The 24182-nt window shown below is 40.0% G+C and overlaps 3 protein-coding genes across 5 annotated transcripts in view; 1 reads left to right on the top strand and 2 right to left on the bottom strand.

Annotated features, from left to right (window-relative positions):
- Positions 1–8244, bottom strand: part of Ints2 (integrator complex subunit 2) — a 52898-nt gene extending 44654 nt beyond the window's left edge. The window contains exons 1-5 of one of the 3 annotated variants that reach the window (XM_052756419.1): positions 8129–8244; positions 6598–6904; positions 5912–6050; positions 2506–2608; positions 839–952 (exon numbers count right to left, since the gene is read on the bottom strand). In XM_052756419.1, coding sequence (XP_052612379.1) covers positions 839–952; positions 2506–2608; positions 5912–6050; positions 6598–6904; positions 8129–8147 — 682 coding nt within the window. In that variant the 5' untranslated portion in view covers positions 8148–8244. The other 2 variants (XM_052756420.1, XM_052756421.1) reach the window with 2 other exon arrangements.
- A 1534-nt stretch (positions 8245–9778) lies between these two features.
- Positions 9779–14633, top strand: LOC128122545 (ATP-dependent RNA helicase DDX18-like; the record flags this gene model as incomplete). Its single annotated transcript, XM_052758199.1, is given in 1 exon segment — positions 9779–14633. A coding segment is annotated over 1 exon segment (1533 nt), but the record flags the coding sequence as incomplete, so codon positions are not given.
- Positions 14634–19135: 4502 nt separating this feature from the next.
- Positions 19136–24182, bottom strand: part of Med13 (mediator complex subunit 13) — a 96304-nt gene continuing 91257 nt past the window's right edge. Inside the window, exon 30 of the mRNA XM_052756144.1 lies at positions 19136–23129. Within this exon, the coding sequence (XP_052612104.1) occupies positions 22997–23129 (133 nt within the window). The 3' untranslated portion in view covers positions 19136–22996. The remainder of the gene's footprint in view (positions 23130–24182) is intronic.

Genomic DNA, 24182 nt, shown 5'->3' with positions numbered 1-24182 from the left:
TAGCCCAGGCTGGCCTCGAACTCACAGAGATCCACCTGCTTTTCTCCATGTTTTAAAAAGGACTTTAAAGTCAGTTGGCCATGGCAGCACACACCTATAATGCCAGTACTGGAAAGAAGAGGTAGGCTACTTAAAGTTCAAGGTCACCCAGGCTGCAACAGTGAGACCCTGTCACAAAAATCAGAAAAGAGGGCTGCTAAAGTGGCTGAGCAAGTCAAGGTGCTTGCCACCAAGACTTACAACTGAGTTCAATTCTGACAGTGCCTACTCGTGGAAGTTGTCCTCTGATCTACACACACACACACACACACACACACACACACACACACACACACGCGCGCGCGCGCGCGCGCGCACAATCAGAAGAAAAAAGAATTAACTACTTAAAATAAAAGCAGCAAGAATATACTCTGGGACTTATAACACTCATGAATTAAATTAAAAAATAATACAAAGGAAGAAAGAGATAAAAGTAACAAGACATACTAATTACCACAATAATTATATTAAATGGTTTACATAAATTACGTAGACTCTTCAATTAAAAGCCAGACTGGTCTGGGGTGTAGCTCAGAGGCAGACTACTTGCCTAGCATGTTAGTCACTGGGTTCCAAACCAGAACAGAAGGGAGGGGACACAGCGCTAAATACGGAGCCATGCAGCCAGCACCACTCAGAAGGCAGAGGCAAAAGAATCACAAGTTCAAGGACAGCCCAGAAAACAGAGCAAGACTCTGTCTTTAAAAAAAAAAAAAAAAAAAAAAAAAAAAAAAAAAAAAACCACCCTAAACAAATCAAAGCACAGTTCTCCAATATTTCATTTTTAAATTATATTTACCTTCATTAAAACTATCGGGAACATTGGCTACCAAGAGACATAAGAACCAGGCACCATTTCTAACATGTAGCAAGGCTTCGGCTACATCGACTACCGGAAGCAAGGAAGGGAGCTCTGGAAGACAAAAGGCCACCGTCACTACTGAGGCATGACCCTAAGTGTTATCTGCTCAACAGCTGCCATTTCAAAGATGTCACCAAAATGCAACTCACTAGTACTAATAAAGTACTAGTTCCTTAGTCACATTAGCTAACTTCAGTTAACCTACAGCCACATGAGGCAAGGCAGAGGCTACTAGGTGGACAATACAATGCAGAATGTGGCAGAAGTTTCCCTAAATAGCACTGGTCTAAGAAAGCATTTTCATAAAATCTTTACACTTCTATATCTTCTTGTTTTTATTTTATCATATACACCTATTAAAAGGAATCTAGAAAAGCAAAAAAAGATACAAAGAAAAAGAAATGTATGTTACCTCTAATCCTATTTATATGTATTTAATATATTTATAATATTAAAAATATTTAATATTTAATTCTAATCCTCTCAATTGATAATTTTAACATTAAGTAAAACTGAGATTATATTTACTCCCTCTGCCCTTTGCTTTTTGATCTAACACATTATGAACATTTTAAAATCACTAAAATTATAAATCATTAAATCAAATATACAAAGGTAATGTGTACATGATATGGCATACTCTATAAATAGTCTAAGTCACTGGTCTTTGTTCTAATACTAGTCACGTTTAATTTAAACTTTTTTTTCTCCCAAGACAAGGTTTCTCTGTATAGTCTTGGCTGCTCTGGAACTCCCTCTGTAGACCAGGTTGGCCTTGAACTCACAGAGATCTGCCTACCTCTGCCTCCCGAGTGCTGGAATTAAAGGCGTGCGCCACCACGTCAGGCATAAATTAATTCTTAAAAAAAATTAAGTCGGGCAGTGGTGGCGCACGCCTTTAATCCCAGCACTCGGGAGGCAGAGGCAGGTGGATCACTGTGAGTTTGAGGCCAGCTTGAGCTAGCTACAGAGTGAGTTCCAAGAAAGGCTCCAAAGCTACACAGAGAAACCCTGTCTCAAAAAAAAAAAAAAAAAATTTAAGGTATGTGTATTATGTGGGTGTGTCTATTCGAGGCTGCTAGATCCCAAGGAGCTGGAACTATAGGCAGTTGTGAGTCACCTGAACCAAACTAAGGTCCTCTGGCAGAGCATCAAGTGCTCTTAACCACTGAACCATTTCTCCAGCCCTTTAACTTAAAATTTTAAGACTTATTTTTAGTAAATAACTTTTACATTTTTAAGGTTTCTGTTTTGGTGTGTGTATGGAGGGTGTTATTTGAAACATGATCTCACTCCATACCCCAAGTGGTCTGGATTTTGTCACAATACTCCTGTCTCAGCCTCCCACATGCTAGACCCCACCCAGTTTTGATAATCCTTAAATACCAAATTTGGGGCTGGAGAGAAGATGCTGCTCTTGCAAGAGGCCTGAGTCCCTGCATCCACATCAGGCAGCTCCTAACTGCCTACACCTCCAGTTTCAGGACATCCAGTGACACCCACAGACACACATCTAGCATTGCAGGCGAGCTAAGGAGTCACACAGTAACACTGCACTCGACACTCTATCTGAAATGTGTCCTGACACCCAGTCAGTAAAGTACCTGCTTGTAAGATACAGAGAACATCTGCAGCTTCCTCCAAGTACACTGGACTCTCAAAGAGCTCAGAAGACTTGAAAAAGAACTCTCCATTGGACTCAGATACCTTAGAGAAAAGAGGAAAAAAAAGAAGGCAAGAACTATTAATTTCAAAGAATTTTTAATATTTTTGTTTTTGAGCTCACAAATTTTAAGTTTATGCTGTGATTGTTTGAGGTAGGGTCTCACCATGTAGCTGTGGCTGGCCTGAACTCAGTACATAGACCAGACCAGACTTTAATCTACTGGCCTAAGATGGTATGAAACTCCTGATCTTGTCCCTGCTTCTCCAGCGCTGGGACTGAAGGTGTGATCCAGCACAGCCAGCCTCAAGTCATCACTTTCAACACAACCAGTACACTGCAGCAAAGTGTGTGGGACCCTCTCAATTTTAAGCCGAATAACCATGACTATTACTCAGACATGGCAGCATTAGTCTCAGGAACTGCACACTGGTTGCATCTTATAATCCCACCATTTGAGAAGCTGAGGTAGATGAATCTCAAGTTCCAAGGCCACCCTGGCACCTAGTGCAACTCTGTCCCCTCCCCAAAAAAGGAGGAAGGGTGGGGAGAAGTTATTCCAATCTACATTTTTAGAGATACTTGAAATTGAAGGATAAGGCAAGCCAAGAAGCAATGTAGGAATGTTATCCATATAAGTTGTTGACTAAAAAACCCAAAACTGAGCCAAGTGTTGGTGGCAGACACCTTTAATCCCAGCACTCAGGAAGCAGAGGCAGTTGGATCTCTGTGAGTTCAAGGCCAGCCTGTTCTACACAGTAAGTTCCAGGACAGACAGGGCTACACAGAGAAACTCTGTCCTGAAAAAAAAAAAAAAAAAAAAAAATCTAAGCTGCAAGATGGCTCAGCAGGTAAAAGCCCTTGCCCAGACTTCATGTCCTGCATATGATTCCCAGAAGCCATAGGAGAAACAGAGAGAGAACCCCTGAAAAGTTAGCCTCTGACTTCGATGAGTGTGCCAGCCTATACATCCACACACAATAAAAAAACAATCATTTTTTTAAATTGTAAGTTTAAAGCAGTATAACAAATACAAATTCATTTCATTCTAATGACCAACAGAGAAAAGTAAAATAACACAAAGACTGACACCTGGAGCCTGGAAAAGTGGTACAGGTCAGCAACCCTAGCACACAGAAAGCTGAGACAGGAAGATCAGAAGTTTGATGTCATCCTAAGCAAATAAGGAGCTCTGTCTCAAAAAAGGGGGGGGGAGGGGCTGGAGAGATGGCTCAGTGGTTAAGAGCACTGACTGCTCTTCCGGAGGTCCTGAGTTCAATTCCCAGCAACCACATGGTGGCTCACAACCACCTGTAATGAGATCTGGTGCCCTCTTCTGGCCTGCAGGGACACATATAGGCAGAATACTGTATACATAACATAATAAATAAAATCTTAAAAAAAAAAATTTGACAGAGGGAACCAAAAAAAAAGATGAAGAAAATATCCACTATCTTCCTTAAACTCCCTATGGCAATATGTCATCATATTTCCCACATAATAACACCACCATGTTGGGCATTAAAAACCCTACAGAAGAAAAGGTCTCTTATAAGGGCCACCATGTATTTATAAGATGTAGGAAAATCACAGAGAGTGGGAAAGTTTCAGGTAACCATAATTAGCCAAAGGTCCATGACTTAAAGTAACCTATAACTTTCTTCTGTGTGTATACTTGTGTATGATGTATGTGTATGCATTCATGTGAATGGAGATTAGAGGACAATATCCAGTATTAGTTCTCAACTTCCACCTTGCTTGAGACAAGGTCTCTCTCTCTCTCAAATTTATTTTATGTGTATTGGTGTTTTCCCTGTATACGTCTATACACCACCTGTGTGAGCTATGGACAATTGTAAGCTGCCATGTGGAGGCTGGGAATCGAACTTGGATCCCCTGTAAGAACAGTTAGTACTCTTAACTGATAAGCCATCTCTCCAACCCAAAGGGGCCCCTCTTTCTGTTGCTTGGTGTGTACACCAGGCTCCTTGGCAATTGAGTGCCCATGGATTCTCCTGTCTCTCACCTCATGACAGTCCACTGGGATGACAGATGTACACCGCCTCACACGGTGTGCACTGCCTCACATGGTATGTACTGCCTCACATGGTGTGTATAGGTTCCAGAGACTCCAAGTCAAGTCCTCACATCTGCTCAGCAAAGATTTTACCCACTTGAGCCATCTCCCCAGCCCAGAAAGAACTTTGGATAGTCTCCATTACAGACAATTAGACAGTCTAGTGGGTGAAGCAAGCTAATCCATCATCCTGTATCTAGTTCAGCTTTGATACTCCTCACTCCATGTCACAGGAGGCATTTAATACCAGTATCTAGATGAATTGAACACATTTTTAAGTCACACTTTACAATATTTTATGGGAGATATTTTATCCTATAATGGATAAGCAAAAAACAAAACAAACCAACAAAAAAAGTATTAACAAACTTAGTAGTTTACACAAGTTCAATTCTTTGAACAGATGTTAGTGGCTGAAGCGATGGAACAGCCCAGCTGGTTAAGAGCACCCGTTACTCTTGCAAAGAATCCAAGTTTGGTCCCCAGCACGTACAATGTGGCTCACAATCAATAACTCCAGTCTGTTCATAAGAAATCCTATGCTGTCTTCCGAACTCTGCAGGCACCAGGCCTTCATATAGTGCACAGACATATAATCAAGCAAAACATTCATACATATAAAATAAAACTTAAAAATTATTTTAAAGATATTAAGAACCCATTATATAAATTCCATACACATAAAAAATACTGATGATGATGAATACAGAATACCTGGGCATGGTGGTACACACCCTTAATCCCAGCACTCAACAGGCAGAGGCAGGCAAACTCTGTGAGTTCGAAGCCAGCCTGGTCTGCGTGAGTTCCAGGATAGCCAGGGCCATGTAGAAAGACTCTGTCTCAAAAAGCCAAAAAATAAACAAACAAACAAACAAATAAATAAATAAATACTGCAAAATGGCCATGAATGCAAGAAAATAGTAATTAGATAAAGACAACTGCCTTTAACACATGCTTTTAAATCATTAAAGGCAGTGGTGGCACATGCCTTTAATCTCACTCAGGAGGCAAAGGCAGGTAGATCTCTGTGAATTCGAGGCCAGCCTGTCTACAGAGCGAGTTCCAGGACAGACAGGGCTACAAAGAGAAACTCTGTCTCTGGGAGGAAAAAAAAAATCACTTCCATCTTTGAAAGAACACAAACCAAACAGAAATACTAGCAGAACACATAACCCGTCTGCATTCTTGCTTCTATTTTTTTTTACTATTTTCTAGATGTAGATATCAGATCATAAATACTTTGGGCTGAGGATTTTTTTTTAACCACCTTGTTCATAATTGCCAACAGTTCACTAAGCACGAGCCGCAATCGACGAGGTGAATCACTGTGTTCAAATTCTAGTGTCAGTCCATGCTGGAGCTGTGATACCAGGATGCTCTCTCCACTGCCTCCTCCGAGCTTATGCCTAGTGAAGTGCAAACACGGAAAAGAAGTCACAACACTGGTGATCAGCACCTGTTACTGCTGTGGTAATACAGGGTAATGGAGTCATTCTAACAGCTTCCACTTCCTCTCAACTACTTAGTTTGTCTATGTATTCCAAGAGCTCACGAACTGTAAACTAACAACGGCCACTGACTTCTGTAACAAAGCCTCACTAACAGATACATGATGGGCCGGAAAGGATTTAACACCAGCCAGGAGTCTCAGAGAATCAATTGTAATCTTAAACAGCTCGGTGATTCCAATAAAACCTTCCATCCTAGACGTTATCCTACTCACTTCCCACTATGGGTAACTGACCTACTATGTAGCTAATCCTCTCTAGGTAACATCTGATAACACAGAAAGCTCTTAGAATTTTAACTATAAACAGAAGAGCCCTCTGGAGAATGTTCTCCCAGTTTAAGTTTTCACTCTCTCTTCTCTGGAGCCCTGACAGCTCTGAGCACCGCGTGATTCCTCCTGTGGAGTATCAAGTAAACCCCAGGCCACACAGAATGCAACTGTACCGAAGCTGTTGTTCTTTGCTGGCATCTTGCTCTAGGGCATGAAAGTCCACGGACAACAGTGCGACAATGGAGTTGACAGCTTCCACTCCAGACAGAAGGCGAAGAATAAGTTTTTTATCCTGAGCCCAGCTCTGACTCTGGTCAGCAGGAGCACAGAGTGCCATCCTCACCAAGCAGGGCAAGAGAAGTCTCAGTTCTGGATCACTTAAAGACGCCAGGCGAACAACATCCACCTTCTGCATGGCTTCAAAAGCAAAGGGGCTGACAAATTGAAGGCTTGTACACTCGGTCATCATCACTCTTGATCCTAATGAGTCAAAAACAACAAAATGAAGGCAGGGATCTAATTCCCACACATATGACAACCCTTCTTAAAAATCTGAAAACGAGGGGGAGACATTTAGTAGGTCCCTGTGTTGACAATGTGGCTGGCACAATTAAAGACCACGTTTCCCTGTCTCCCTGTTTCTACTGACATCTGGAATATGAGAAGAAAAGCTGCAGACTAAAGTCTCTTCCAAATTTAGGGATCCTTTGCCCTAATACTCTGTTTTATAAATACAGCATGAGCTCCAGAGAATGAAGTAACAGTAATATCACTACTTGGTGGAAAAATTCCAGGCTGAACCCTTCTATACTAAACACCAGTCCAAGACTTTCCTCATTATGCCACTTGGATGAGCTCCATGAAATATGGAGAGAAAATGAATGGCCGCAGTTTCACAAGCGCACCTTGTATATCAGTTGAGCTTCCCTTTCCACCTCCCAACTAGATGGAGACACTGGTAAATCATCTCATGGGCCAAAAGCAATGTCAGAGTCAAGGTTCTGAAAGTCACAACGCTATCCTGTATCCCTTATATCATAGGGGAGGTATAGAACAGATGCGTAGGCACAATCCGCTGAGGGATGAAAAAGACTCTCACTTGGACACTTGTGGATCTTGAGTAAATGTTTAAAAGGCGGCAAAAAAGAGATGACACTGAACAGAGAGCAGAAGCCACCCGGCCTTAAGACCCACTCACTAACAGAGATGTGGGTAAAGAGTCGTGGACAGAAATGTTGCTGTTTTCAATAGTAAGCGCCGGTCTTTTAACAGCAGAGTGAGCTCGAGGCAGAGGTGACAAGACCTGTGTGCTCAGGGGTCTCTGTCCGGTAGCAATGAGAACCGAGTGCCCCGAGCGAAGAAGAGTCAGGCGTACTTCAGACAAAGCGGCACTTGGGCCCGAGAAGCCGACGCTTCATACCTTAAGATCTACCCTCCAGTCTCAAGAGACCCACTCAGATTCCGCGTCCGAGCGCCGGGCGAGGCAGAAATCGAGAGCGCGGTCCGAAGTTGGGCCTAGGCGATTATCCGGATCCCCAAACCCCGGCTGTGCCCGGGGTCGACTCAGTCACCAAGAACTCAGACGCTGGGACCAACCGGGTCGTCGACAGAGCCGGGGTGAGAATGGGGACACGGCACAAAAAAAGGGGGGGGGAGGCAGAAACGGCGGGGAAAGAGGGGAAAGCAGAGAAGACTTATTTCAACCTGCACCCTGCACCTCCATTCATCGCCAGCGTCTGCCCGCGCCGGCCACCGTACAGCACTGAGAGGACGTCGGCGGCTAGAGAAAAACCAGCTTGAGGCGCTGGGACCGCGCTGCGCGTGCGCGGCCCCTCCCCTTCCTCCTTCGCGGTGCTCCGTGCTTCCGAAAATGTGGAGTGTTGCTTTTACTCGTTCCTCTGCCTGAGCTTTCCCCTTGGGACCCATCAGAGTCGTCGCTAAACCGTCAGAGCAAAATTCCCCGCTGGGATTATCGCGACATTTAAATAACAATAGTCTATGTAAGAAGGAATGGTAAAGGTTGTTCCTTCCGTTCCTCCACCGAAAGTTGCTAATGGAACTTGAATGTATCCTCCTTCAAAACCCTGCCGGTGCCATCTCCGCACCAAAGTTCTAGAATCCAGGACCTCTGTACAGGAGAATTTTTAAAGTAATGTGATGCATGCCTACACACTAATGGCCAAAGTATAATTTGCTTTGGGGCTTTTCATTGTTTTGTTTTGTGATGTGTACCCCAAATTATAAGCGCGTGCCACCATTTCTTGCTTGTATTTGGGATTTATTTTGTTTTTCAGACATGTTCTATGTAGTCATGAAGATAATTATGTAGGCAAGGCTGACCTGAACCTTGTCACAATCCCCGTCTCCCAAATGCTGGTGTTAGAGCCTCCATGGCTTTCTCGGTTCTTTAGGCTACAAAAATCCTTTCAGGAGTGTGGATTTTAGGAATTCACTGGAATCTTCTAAAGAGGCTGTTTGGCATTTCACAAAAGAAAGTAAAAAACTTTCATCAACTTCTAAAAAGTCGCAACGCCTTGAAAATTACAAGTCTATATATCTCATATTAAATGTTTCTACAACCTAGATGCCCGTCAACTGAAGAATGGATTAAGAAAATGTGGTACATATACACAATGGAGTACTACTCAGCAGAGGAAAACAATGACAGCATGAAATTTGCAGGCAAATGGATGGAACTAGAAAATATCATCCTGAGTGAGGTAACCTGAACCCAGAAGGACAAACATGGTATGTACTCGTAAGTGGATACTAGATATAAAGCAAAGAACAATCAGACTGCAACCCACAGAATCAGGGAAGCTACATAACAGGGGGGACCCTAGGATGACTGTGGCTTATAATAAGTTTTGGTTTTACTCAAGCCTCAGTGAAACATTTCACTATTAGGATAAGAATTTGAACTGTATCAAGCTGATAATAGAAAAATAAATAAATAAAAATGAAAAAAAAAAACGAGATGGAGCCTCACTATGTAGCTCAGACTGGTCAGGAAATTCCCCCATTTTGGGATTACAGGATTATGCCACCATGACCAGCTCATGTTTCTTGTTCCTGGTTCAGCCAAAGTGTATGTTACTTTCAGTTTCAAGTAATGTGCTAGGGATAAGCAATAAAAAATTCTTTAACAAAAGTATATAGATTCACACACAGAGAGAGGGGAGGGAAGGAGAGAGATGTATGTGTTTGCATGTGAAGGTCAGAAAACAATTTACAGAACGGAAGATAGTTTCCTCCTTCCACCATGTGTGTCCTGGGGCTTGAATTCAGGATGTAAGACCCAGCAACCAGCACATGACATTGAGCTGTTTTTCATGCCCCTAAAGTATCTTATAAAAATTGTGGGGCTCCAGCCTGCCCCTCGGACTGACAGGTGCTTTTGAAGACACTTCATTTGCTTCCTTGTCGAACCTCGTCAATGAAAACACTCTGAAGGCTATAGAAGAAATGGGCTTCAAGCGCATGACCGAGATCCAACATAAAAGTATCAGGCCACTTCTGGAAGGCAGGGATCTTCTGGCAGCTGCGAAAACAGGCAGCGGCAAAACCCTTGCTTTCCTCGTCCCTTTGATCGAGCTCATTGTCAAGTTGAAGTTCATGCCCAGGAATGGAACAGGAGTCCTGATTCTCTCCCCTACCAGAGAACTGGCCATGCAGACCTTCGGTGTTCTGAAGGAACTGATGACGCACCATGTTCACACGTATGGGCTAATCATGGGTGGCAGTAACAGGTCTGCTGAAGCGCAGAAGCTCGTCAATGGCATCAACATCATCGTGGCCACCTCAGGCCGGCTCCTAGACCACATGCAGAATACTCCAGGGTTTATGTACAAGAACCTCCAGTGTCTGGTTATTGATGAGGCTGATCGAATCTTGGATGTTGGGTTTGAGGAAGAATTAAAGCAAATTATTAAACTTTTGCCAGTACGCAGGCAAACCATGCTCTTTTCTGCCACACAAACTCAAAAAGTTGAAGACTTGGCAAGAATTTCTCTGAAAAAAGAGCCATTGTATGTGGGTGATGACGATAAAGAGGTTGCCACAGTGGATGGGCTTGAGCAGGGATATGTTGTGTGTCCCTCTGAGAAGAGATTCCTTCTGCTCTTCACATTCCTTAAGAAGAACTGGAAGAAGAAAGTGATGGTCTTCTTTTCATCGTGTATGTCTGTGAAGTACCACTATGAGCTACTGAACTACATTGACCTGCCTGTGTTGGCCATCCATGGAAGGCAAAAGCAGAATAAGTGAACAACCACGTTCTTCCAGTTCTGCAATGCAGATTCAGGGATACTGCTGTGCACAGATGTGGCCGCCAGGGGGCTGGACATCCCGGAAGTGGACTGGATTGTTCAGTATGACCCTCCCGATGACCCCAAGGAATACATTCATCCTGTGGGTAGAATGGCCAGGGGCCTGAATGGGAGAGGGCACGCCCTGCTCATCCTACGCCCTGAAGAGTTGGGTTTCCTTGGTTACCTGAAGCAATCCAAGGTTCCATTGAATCAGTTTGACTTTTCCTGGTCTAAAGTTTCTGATATTCAGTCTCAGCTGGAAAAGCTGATTGAAAAGAACTACTTTCTCCATAAGTCTGCACAGGAAGCATACAAGTCCTACATTCAAGCGTATGACTCACACTCCCTCAAGCAAATCTTTAATGTGAACAACTTAAATTTGACTCAGGTCGCTCTGTCTTTTGGTTTTAAGGTTCCTCCTTTCGTGGATCTGAATGTGAGCAGCCATGATGGCAAGCTTAAAAAGAGAGGAGGTGGTGGTGGATTCAGCTACCAGAAAACAAAGAAAGTGGAGAAGTCCAAGATCTTTAAACACATCAGCAGGAAGACCACAGACCGTAGGCAGTTCTCCCACTGAAAGGAACGGCTTTCCACCCGGACTGACTTTGCCCTAATTTCCCCTTTCTCTTTAAAAATGAACTTTTTCAATCACCTTTAGGATCTTTCTGCCTTTATTATGATAATATTTTATTTTTAAATACTCCCATAAACAAACCATGTCATTGTTCTAATGCCTTTTGTACCTTTCCCTTTTGCTATAAGGAGGGTCACGGTGATGTAACAAAAAAAAAAAATTGTGGGGCTCTTCAGAGGACTCGAGTTCAGTTCTCAGCACCTATATCTGGTGTTTCATAGCCACCATAACTCCAGATCCAAGGGATCTGACACCTTCTTCTGGCCTCTACAAGGCGTGCTTGCCTGCGAAAAACCAAAAAGAATAGAGCATCACTAGAGTGATCATTTCTTTAAAAAAAAAAAAAAATTCTAAGTATTTCTAAGTCTCTAATAGAGGGACAGCCTCTGAAAAATAAAATGAACTTTCAGGGTAGACGATTACCAAAGGAATGAAAGAACTAAGATGTGATAGTATTGATAGTATTTCTCAAAATTCTCCACTTGATTAGAGTAATGCCTTTAGTACTGTGAACCAAAACATGCACAATTATCTGTAACATATAAATGTATAAAGCATATACAATTATATGCCACAGACACATGCTCACAAGATGGTAACAAATGTCTTACTAAATACATAGTACTTGCTATATATCCTATTATTGGGAGGTTGGCACTGAGACAGGGTCTATTTATATATGAAGCCATAACAGTCAGGATCTTCCTACCTCAGCGTCCCAGTTCTTGGAATTACAGATGTATATCATCAGGCCCAATTCTATATCCCTTTTATCATTTTATTTATTTATTTATTTATTTTGTTTTTTTTGAGACAGGGTTTCTCTGTGTAGCTTTGCGCCTTTCCTGGAACTCACTTGGTAGCCCAGGCTGGCCTGGAACTCACAGAGATCCTCCTGGCTCTGCTTCCCACGTGCTGAAATTAAAGGCATGCGCCACCACCGCCCAGCTTCATTTTATTTATTTATTTTATTTTATTTTTTTGAGACAGGGTTTCTCTGTGTAGTTTTGGTGTCTGTCTTGGATCTCGCTCTATAGACCAGGCTGGCCTTGAACTCACAGAGATCTGCCTGCCTCTGCCTCCCAAGTGCTGGGATTAAAGGCATGGGCCACCACTGCCTGGCTTCTATATCCTTTTTAAAAATTTGGCTAGTCACTATATAATTGAAAGCAATTTCACAAGTGTTAATGGGTTACAGAGTATACAATTATTGGCCTGACATTGTGGCGAACACCTTTAATCCCAACATTCAGAAGGCAGAGGCAGGCGGATCTCTGTGAGTTTGGGATCAGCCACATAAGAGACACTGGAGAAAGCAGGGAGGGAGTAAAGAGAGAACACTATTTATTTGGAATCTGAGCACATGGGAGGCTGAAGCAAAAGATTAAAAGTTGGAGGCCATCTGAGGTACATAGTGACTATCCCTCCCCCCTTCAAAAAAAAAAAAAAGGAAACAAAGACTGAGATAATAAGCAATTTAACCTTCCTGGGTGTTCCTTTCACAGAAAAAAAGGGAAAGAGGATCCAAGCATTGGTTTGAGGGACTAATGAGGATGGCCAGGAACTACGTGATCTAACTCTAATTGTCTCTGAGCTCACGGTCACTAACAGATAGGTAACATTGTTTTGTGTTCTGATAAATAAAGCTTGCCTGTAGCATCAGAGAAGCAGAGCAACCCACAGTAACTTCTTACTTCTATGGAATGCTCAGACTGAAAGGGCCGGCCTTGTCTCTATGAATCCTCAAACTGAATGGGTGAATCAATACAAATCCTCTTTCCACCTGCCTTATATTCCTGTCTCTAGTGCTGGAATTAAAGGCATGTGCCACCACCAACCAGCTGTTTCTCTTTTAAACTGGTTAAATCTCCTGTAGCCCAGGTTGGCCTTGAACTCTTGATCTTCCTGCTTCCTCCTCCCAAGTGCTGGGATTGAAGGTGTGTCACCACTCATGGCCTGGCCTCTACAGTTAACTAATGGCTAGCTCCACCCTCTGATCTCCAGGCAAGCTTTATTTGTCAGAACACAAAATATCACACAACAGTAGCATGAAGATACAGTCTTCACCTCAAGTTACAGAACCGAAAATCAACCCAGCCCGAATGAGTGAGTGCGGAAACACACCTATCTCAACCCTTGCCTCATTTTCCTTCCAGTCCCTGTGAGCATAGCTTGAATTCTTAAGCCAGAATGTGAAGGCCCTGTAAGACTGCACTCCCTTGCTCCTTAACTGCTTGGTAATAGTCCTTCAAATCAGAGGCACAATGCTTGCCAATTAAACTATTTGGATAATCATACAGAATTTGGCCACAACTGGAGTTTTAACCCTGTCTCCTCAGTTTAACTCCTTAAACTTGTCAGCTTTTTTAAGTCAGTTTGTAAAACACCTCATACCTCAGATGTTTAGACAGATTATCTTCACAAATATTAAATAAGCCTTCAAAGTAGCACTAGGTCTAGCTGCCTCTAAATTACACTTTTAATTATCACAAATTTGATTATCACAGGACAATCTCACAAGTTCGAAGAAATAACCTTTTAATGACTATTGTCGTAAAAAGCCCATTGCCATGTCCAACCACATAGGTATTTCATCAACTTTGTGATGACATTTTTTTCAAATGTTAACATCCCTGAATTGGGCTGCTTTATAATCAGTAGTGATGGTTTACTTGATAACATTTTTTCCTTACTGGTACACAAAGGTTGTCATAGTTACTGATGGCTTGGATTAGGTGAACCACTGTTTAAGTCAGAAGACTTTCCCAGAGTAAGCAAGCATTCTTTTGACTCCATTTGCTTTCTCTCCCTACCCCTGGATGACTAAACAAACAAACAAACAAACAAACAGTTTCTGGTGTAGCAGATGCTTTTCTGCATAAGTGAGCTTCAAGAAATTAATGGTCAAACTAATTAAAGGGTCAGTACTGTTAGGAAATACTAATCAAGTTCCAGAAATACAAGAATCTTAAGACGACGTTTTTTTTCTCAATGGGGGATGGCAATCTTAGCACTCAGGAAACAGAGTCTGGAGGACAGCGTTCAATGCCAGCTGGGGCTCTGGAGCAAGAACATCTCAAAAACAACAAAAATCCCCACCCTTCTGTATGCATGTCCATTTCCATAGCTGTCTATCAATCAATGATCTCAAACAGTTCATTTGCTACTAGTTACCTACTATGTAAAATCTTTAAAAACTGTTTAAATTGATTTAATTTTATGTGTATGTGTTTTGCTTAAACTATTAAAAACAAGGAAAGCACCAGTTTCCACTCTTTGGTTACTTTGCAGTTTTCCACAGATTTCCTGGATCCTGTCTGCCAACCACTCAGGAAGTGATTCAAGTAAATCATCGGCTGTCTCAAGTTTGACTTCCATTGTGTGGTTTTACATTTTAGAACCTATAATCCTTCCTGTTGACCTTTTCGCCGAAGTGGGTGAAGGAATAAGGGAGGAAAAGCCGGGTACTACATTTTTTTGTCCTTCCATGTTTACTAGAAACTATCTAAAAATCCTTTCTAACACCTTTAACATCTGTTTCTTACAAGCTTCTAACTTTCAAAATAAGAATTCCAAATAACTATAATATAGCTTCATTTACAGGAAAAACTCACATTTTCAGTGAGTCTTGGATTTATCATAAAAGGTTCAAAGTACTCAAGAATAGTTAAATGCCTAACTACAATGTTAAGTAAGCTGGGTTCCGACAATAACAACAGTTAAGAAAATAAACCCCGCCGGGCGGTGGTGGCGCACGCCTTTAATCCCAGCACTCGGGAGGCAGAGCCAGGCGGATCTCTGTGAGTTCGAGGCCAGCCTGGTCTCCAAAGCGAGTTCCAGGAAAGGCGCAAAGCTACACAGAGAAACCCTGTCTCGAAAAACCAAAAAAAAAAAAAAAAAAAAAAAAAGAAAATAAACCCCTTTTCTTGCCCTCGTGGAGGTTTTCGGTGGAGACAAATAATCATACGAAGTACAAACTGGAAAGCAGTGTTGAGAATGCACAGAGTGTATTTCAAGGGAACTTGATCTACGGTATAGGTGGAAATGAACTCAGATGCTTAAAAAAGCTGGGAGGGAACACCTAGGATTCTTTTTGAGATTACAGAAACAAACAGAACTTGGTGTTCTTCCTCACAGCAAGATGCCAATAAAAGGTTTTTGGTCACCAAAACCATTCCAAGAGCAGAAGGACCGAGTTAAGAGTATAGTGCAAGCCGAGCGGTGGTGGCCCACACCTTTAATCCCAGCACTCTGGAGGCAGAGCCACTCGGATCTCTGTGAGTTCGAGGCCAGCTTGGTCTACAGAGCAAGTTCCAGGACAGCCAAGGCTACACAGAGAAACCCTGTCTTGAAGAACCAAAAGCGTATGTCGCAGGCATACACGCAGGCATATATAGTGCATGCGTGTAACATTACCACTTACTAGGCTGAGGAAAGGTCAGCATGGGTTATAACAAGAGATTGAGACTATGTTTCAAATAAGTGGATTTTAGTGGTGAACCCAGATAAAGTAATTTTACTTAATACTTGATATGGCATTGGAAAGGGGTAATTTAGACTAAAGGCAGGCCAACAGACATAAACAATTGATAAGCAAAACAAAGGCCAACAATTACCACCATTATCATTACTATTATTTGGGATTTAGTTTTCCAGAAAAGATCTTGCCATTTAGCTCAGCCAGCCTCAAACCCAATGTCCTTCTTAGCTTCCTAAGTATTCACAATCCCCAGCCATTATTTTTGGGTTTTTTTTTTTTTTTTGAGACAGTCTTGCTATGTGTGTGTGTGTGTGTGTGTATATATATATATATATGTATATATATATATGTATATGTATATATATATATACATACATACATATATATATATATATATATATATATATATATATATATATATATATATATATATATATATATATATATATATATATATATATATATATAGCCCAGACTGGACTCAAATCGACATCCTCTTGCCTTCACTTTCTGTGTACTGGGATTACAGACCTGCATCACCATGCCCTTGTAAACAACTAGTAATTGGCTACAAGAAGAGATTTTTATGGTCTATACAACCAGACAGATGGTAGTCTTATTCCATGACAAAAAAACATGAGAACCAGATGGATTTTTGTGGATAATTCATGTTATAAAGACTTTCTCAGAACAAAAAGAATTAAAAGAGCCAAGGCCTATACTATACCTGGGCATTCTGAACACAAGTTTATAAGCACTACATGCTTTGAGAGCTGTTTAAATTACTTTTTTTTTCCTTTCTGTATATAACAGGTAATTCTTTAATACAGTTCTACTGGGCCATTCTTGGAAAGAAAACCAAAGAACACTAAAAAACATCTTCTGGGCTGGGGAGATAGCTCAGTCAGGGAAGTTCTTGCCATACAAGCATAAAGACCTGAGTTGGACTCCAGAGCTCATGATAAAATGCCAAATGTAATGGTGAACAGTGTACCAGCACTGAAGCGGCAGAGGCAGGCAAAAGAATCGCAGGCTTGCTGTGAGCACCAGCTCAGAGAGAGAGAATGTGCCTCCAACAAAACTGGACAGACAGCATCTTAGAAACAACAAGCAAAGAAGTGCTATGAACTCCACACACATGTATTAGCCTGAACACACCCATATACACATAACAATAAATCCATTTCCTTTATTCTTATACCGAATTTCTGTTTATACCTATAGGCAAGAGTTCTTTAATTTTTGGTCCAGGATTGGCACCATCCTACATTATACACAGGAACACACTGAACACTACAAGAATAATAAAATAGTGCCTCAGTAATACACACATTTGAGACAGTCTTAAAATAATAATAATAAACTTTCACCATGAGCTAAAAACAAAATTTTCTTACGTTGTTAAAAACAAAAAAGCCAGGTAGTGATGGTGCATGCCTTTACTCCCAGCACTCAGGAAGCAGAGGCAAGAGATCTCTGTGAGTTCGAGGACAGCCTGATCAACAACAGAGTGAGTTCTAGGACAGTCAGGGTCACACAGAGAAGCCTTATCTTAAAAAAAAAAACAAAAAACAAAAAAACAAAAAAAAAACCACCAAACCTTTCAGTATCTTTTTTTTGGGGGGGTGGAGGGGGCGGGGACTTTTCAAGACAAAGTTTCTCTGTGTAGCCCTAGCTGTCCTGGAACTCGCTCTTTAGACCAGGCTGGCCTTGAACTCACAGAGATCTGCCTGCCTCTGCCTCCAGAGTGCTGGGATTAAAGGTGTGCACCACCATCGACCAGCAAGCCTAGCCTGCTAACCTATGTCTACAGTCCCAGTATTTATGAGGGAGGGAGGAGGGTCGGGAGTTCAGGACCACCCCTGGATACATAGCAAGTTCAAGGCCAGATTGGGCTACATGAGACCCAATCTAAAAATCTGTAACAAATTAAAGAAAAATAAATTATAAATACTCCAAATAGAAAAATTATTTCAGTTTACCTCAAAAATCTAACAAATACATTTATAAATATATAAACAGTGTGCTACTGATATCAAGGGCCTAGACAACTTCCACAAGTAAGTTATCTGCTCCTTGAAAATGTTCACCATCTTCCCCACACTTTTAACTCTCTATATTCATTCCTTCAAAGGAACTCACTTGGAGAACTATGACAGGAAAATTTTCAAAAGAAAAGTCTCAACAAAGGAACCAACTACCATTCTTCAATTTCAGTCGTGGCTTATAACAGAATCATGAATCACACAGGTCCAATATATATGTTTGCTAGGGGCGAGCAACAGAGGCATGCTAAACAACTAGGATTACTAGTAAGCATCAAGACCTTAAGCATATAGTAAATGAAAGAAAACAAGCATTTCCTTAGGCAAACTGCCCGGTAGTTTCTCTGGGACACTGGTTGCAGTGCTGGGGATTAGGCAAGGGTCTTGCATATGCTAAACAAGTGCTCTACCAATGAGGTATAATTTACAGTAGTCTGTAAACACTGGATTAGAGTACTGTAAACCAGAACAGATGTGTGCAATTGTCCGAACAATGAGTATACTTCCCTTATAAAAATGCTTAATTTGTATGGCTCATATATAATACTAATAACAAGGTAGAAATGATTCAGTGGAAAACTATGAAATGGAATAATTTGAAGTACAAAGTTTCAATGCCATACACCTTCATTTATAGAAGTTTTTGAAATTGTTGGCAGAAACAGTTTAAGTGACCACAATAATTTTGAGGTATCTCTAGCTTAAATCTGAACAAGGCACTTTACACCACTGCTTGCAGGACTCAGACACAGGTATTTTTGATACATTATTAATATTTTAATATTTAATGTTTTTCATGTCTCAAACATGTTTGTGATCTCTCTCTCTGTCTCTCACACACACACAGAGGACAGCTCTAAGTATGACTGTATGTTTGTTTTGGCTAAATAGTTAACACCAAATTAATTAATAAAAAGGAGCTGCTATGCGTATGCGCACACATTTATCATAAATAATGAACATCAGAAGAATTAACATTCTCTTCAAAAAAAAAAAAAAAAAAACAAAAAAACTCCTTTAATCCCAGCACTTGGAAAGCACAAGCAAGGACATGTCTGTGAGTTCAAGACCAACCTGTTCCACACAGCAATACCCCGCCTCACAGCCACCCACCCCAAACAGCCCACTCATCAGTGTCTAGGTGAGCCCCTTCTCTACCTAAGTGACCCAAAAGTAGTAATTGCTCCTAATTATGGAAACATTTTAAGATAGAAATATTTTCAACAGAATGAGACACCACAATGAAGGCTTCATGAATAATTTATTCCATTTGAAGTTTTGTTTTTTCTTTTTTTTTTTTTTTTAAAAAGTATAAACTTTTTCATTTCCTCAATCACAATTTGTACAACTCAGTGTTATGGCATTCGGCAGCAATAGTGTTTGTTCCTTATTCTTTTTTAAAATTTCTGTCACGTTAAAAAGAAAAGCAATTGGACCATATTAAATGTCACTGCTAAACAACAACTTTAAACTCCCCTTCATAAAGTGACCAAGCTATTCTGAGAGGGTTGATGCTGACATGTCCAGTAATGATGTTACAATTTCTAGTTTAAACTCAGTAACTTTAAGGTCCACAAATCCAGTTTACTTTAAAAACTAAAGCTATTTTAAAACTTCAAGAGTATCTCAACCTGAGGAGTATTTTAGGTCCCAAATCCAGTTTTGAAATTTATACTCCACAAAAGAGAGAAAGAGAGAGTCAAAGAGAGAATGAGTGAATACATATATAAAAATTTAAACCACAGTTCTGGGCCCATTAATACACTAAGAAATACCAAAGGGTAAGATTTTTCCCGCTGATTTGGGGAGAGTGGGACAAAATAAAAATATTTGTTAAACACATTTTTCTTAATTTTAATTAAACTAAAATATTAAGAGGAAACCCAGACCAAAATGTCAGTCAAGCAACATTGAATGTCTCAATAGACTAATACGCAATGCCACAGTGGGTAGGAGCAGATTCTATGATGCAATAGCATTTAAAGACTTTCTTTTAACCTATTCAATCTGAACATTTGAAATAATGTGACATAATATTTTGATATTACAGTAATAACATAGTGCTTGATTAAAGATCTGCAAATCTTTGTAGTAACACATTAAGTTAAAAAAATTACCTCAGAAGGTAAATATGAAGACGAAAAGAGAATATTTGAATACAGTAATCTGTGCCATACTGACAATTGAGGACGAAGACAGCTGAGGAGAGTTGACTAAGTAGTAAGAGCTTAATTTTAGTGGTTAAGAAAAGTTTAGAAATATTTAAAAATTACAAGCTATTTTAAAATTTAAGGATTACATATAAGTACACTTGGTGGCCTTCTGGCCAAACAATAAGGTGTACAGAAATGTATTCATACAGTGTTAATTCACAGTCCTGATAACTGAATGGCTTGCATAAGAAAGGTATGGCTAGATGTTTCAGACTGGCTGGAAGCAGACATTATATAACTAATCTTTAAAATGCCTAAAATACTGAACTTTCACCTGCTTCATAATGGATAACTGCACACAAAACAGGCATTAGCATTGAAATGAGGAAGTTAAGGTTTGGGAACTCACTGGGAAAAAGTGTACAATTTTGCTTATCTACTCAAATAAACAATTACCCATGCTTGTCTGTGACAGTACATTAGTTAGATCTACCATCCTGCACAAAAGGCTTCATTTCTTCTTCTAATGGCTATTTAGTAACTTCTTTTGAGCAAGAACTGATATGTGAAGGGAAGGAAAAAAATTTATAAATAAATCCTATATATTTGGGAATAGTTCCTGATTGCCAGGTAAGAAGAATTGTTTGCGGGGTCCCTGCTTATTGGCTACATGAAAGAAACTGCTAGGGAATACTCTTGTTAAATCTATTTCCAAACCAAGGTGTGGTTATTATAAGTTAGTGATTTTAAATTGGGATTATAGTCTTTTATTTTCTTGAATCACTATTGAGCTATGAAAATAACAAGGATAATTTTTAATAGAAATTCCAAATAAGCATATTTTACTTCAAATCTTAAGTTCCCCCCACCAAGAAAATACAGAACAAAATATATCAACATAATCTGTGGTGGTGTCAGCATAATTTAAAAACAGAGATGTGATCTTTAAATTTAATATCAAAATATGCTCAAAATTTAGATCGCTCTATTAAGGTTGAAGGAATAATCTGAAAACTTGTTACTTACTAATTGTGTTTCTTTATAGAAAAACAAGAGTTGGTAATGTTTTCATATACCCAATTTAAAGAAGATACTGTAAGAAAATGGTGTTTGCTAAGTAACATTAAATGTATACTATTTACAAAACAGGCTTCAGTTTAAAAAAAACATACTGAATTACTGAGTTTTGTAAATACAACTGATTTTGTCCTTGTCAACAATGAATGAATATACAAGTAGGAATTTTGAAAGACTGCTTCCAAGAAAGATAGGTAGACTTGTCGACTGTGAATTCAAGTCAGCGGTGCAGGCAGGAGACTAACTGGGCTCTTGTGAGCAGCACTGTAGAAGGATTACCTCAGGGGGAAGCCTGCGTCAGAGCAGTTATCTTGGCATGTGCAAACGAGAGGGGGAAGCTGTACTGAAGGAAGGGGTGAATTAAAGTCCCTAAAATTCAAGTCCCTTCTTTAGGGAGGCGAGACCCTCCTTGGCATATGCCCTACCTTAATTTGAGCTGTGTCATAGAAAAGTACAGACTCTGGTGTTTGGGACTGCCATCTCCAAACCAAGAAAATTCAATAAATAACAAAGTCAAAGGGAACAGTTTAGAAAATGGTTCTTTCACTAGTGGAACAGAGTCTGAATACCAGAATTCACTGAGGATCTATTTACACCACAGTTTGATTGCACACACACTCACACTTTCACACCCATACATATGCATACTCTCACACACATTCCCAATCTTTAATTTAAAAAAAAAAAAAAAAAAAAAGAGCAAAGCAATCAAGAGTGACTGCTCTTAAAATAATTTGTAAAATGCCTAGAGCTGGGCTAAATTTCAACCTTATAACAGATCCTGTAGATAAATTTCATAATTAGTAATATCCCCATGCCTAAATGTGCCACTGTGAAAACTGAAAAAAATTTAAGCATGTAACATTAAACACCAAAATTAGTTTAAGCATTCAGTAGCAAATTTTTTTTTTTTTTTTTTGTAAAACTAAGATTCTTTCACTGGAAATGGCCTGAAATATTAGTCATAGCCCTAAACCATAGTACAAAATATAACTGAAGAATTCTCATTTTATTCTAAGTTAATCCACCTAACAATATCACGTATGTATATTGCCATCATGTTACTCTGCAAAGGTGTGATATATAAAATGCTGTAAGACCCGGTACCTTTTCAATTTATAAACACAGTGAACTTCATTACTGTACATGTACTCTGCAACTACAGCTTAGCTGTAAATCTTCCACACACAATGGTATGGACATTATTCCCCTCTATCCCTGTTAAACTGTACATTGAGACAATACAAATTTACTGTCCGACCCACCCCCTTACAAAAAAATAATACTCTAAAAGCAACCCTACTGCAACTTTTTAATTAAGACGATTACATATATTTTAGACCAATTGCTTTAAAGCAAGAAGGCAGTATAAACCTTCTAGGAAAATTTTTATAAAAGAGGTTAAGAAATATAAGACAATTTATACATTTAAAAACTTACAATAAATAAGAGATGCAGGCATTTTTTGAATACTAGATACTATATCCAATACAAGAACATCTTGATGTTCTAAAGCCATATGTTGAAATTCATTGTTCCTCATGTTTCCTCTCCATGCTTTTAATATTCTTTAACATGAATGGGTACTATGGCTCATTACTTTTCACAAATACTGTGACTGGAAAAAAAAGGTTAATTTTTGCTATGAAAATGTTATAATACGTTTTGAATAATCAGTCATCATCCTAAAGAGCTCAGTATAGTCAATGAAAAATAGGGTTATAGCCCCACCCCCCAAGTCAAAACAATATTTGTTGAAGTAATAAGAATTAGACCCCATCACAAATGACTTCCACTGAGAACTGTAACTTAATCCTGCAGCAAAATATCCTTTCTTCCTGTTCTTTCCTTGCGCAATTCCATCAAACGAAGATCACAGCATATTCATGATAAAGTTATATAACTGATTCAGCACCACAAAATGAATTGGGAGACACGAGCGTCTGTCCTGGATTGCAGGGTCACAGGTTAGCCACGAGAGTGCATTGTACTGTTCCAAAACAAACCTGAAAAAAAAATAAATAAATAAACTGTGTAAATCCATCTATTTCAACAAAGACTTTAGCAGCACTTTTAAGTTTCAAAATGCTGGGGTGCGCTTGTGCGAGCACATATGCGTATATGACAAGATACTGCTATGCATGTCACTCTGGCCTCGAACTCACCATGAAGCCCAGGCTAGCTTTAAACACATGGTCCTCTTGCCTCCACTGCATAAGCACCGTGACTACAACAGCACCACAACCACTGAAACTCTTTCTTTGCTAAGAACTTCACACTGTAACCCAGGCTAGCCTCAAACTCATGGTAAGCCTTTTGCTTTGGCTTCCTGAGTGGCATCATGCCTGGTGGCATCATGCCTGGCTACAGTCACTTTCTTTGTTGTCTGGTTCCATTTCTTGATTTTTAGCTTGTTTGTTTTTAAGCTGGACTAGTCTCAAACTTGTAGTATTTCTCCTGTCTAAACCTCCCAAATCCTGAAATTATAGGTATAAACCACCAAATATAGATGAGGTCATCTTTTAAAAAACAGCAAGAAAGCCAGATTTAGCAGCACATGCCTTTAATCCTGGCACCTAAGAGACAAGGATGGTGAATCTCTGTCCAAGGCCAGCCTATTCTATAAGATCCAGGCCAATCAGCATTGTCTCAAAAATAAATAGATAGATAGATGAATGAATGAATGAAATAAAATAAAAAAGAAGAGAAAAGAAAAGAAAAACCAATAAACTAAGTGCAGAGGTAAAAGCAGATGGAGTTCTGTGAGGTCAATAACAGCCTGGTTCCAGGCAACCCAAAACAACACAGTGAGACCCCGTCTTAAATAAAAAAAATAAATAAAAAATAAAAAAGGGGGGGTGGGCTGGGGGGAATGGGAGGGGGCAGGAGGGGGAGAACAAGGGAATCCGTGACTGATATGTAGAATTAAATTATATTGTAAAATAAAATTAAATTAAATTAAAAAAAAAGAAGACGTAACTAATTTCACCACGCACTAAATTTGAAACTAGCCTGTGATACATAAGACCCTTTCTCAAAAATTGAGGGAAAAAAATTAT

Source organism: Peromyscus californicus, unplaced genomic scaffold (genome assembly GCF_007827085.1).
Source record: "Peromyscus californicus insignis strain IS unplaced genomic scaffold, ASM782708v3 Scaffold_3__1_contigs__length_106647218, whole genome shotgun sequence".
Lineage (NCBI taxonomy): Eukaryota > Metazoa > Chordata > Mammalia > Rodentia > Cricetidae > Peromyscus > Peromyscus californicus.
This window is presented reverse-complemented; position numbering and strand designations above follow the sequence as displayed.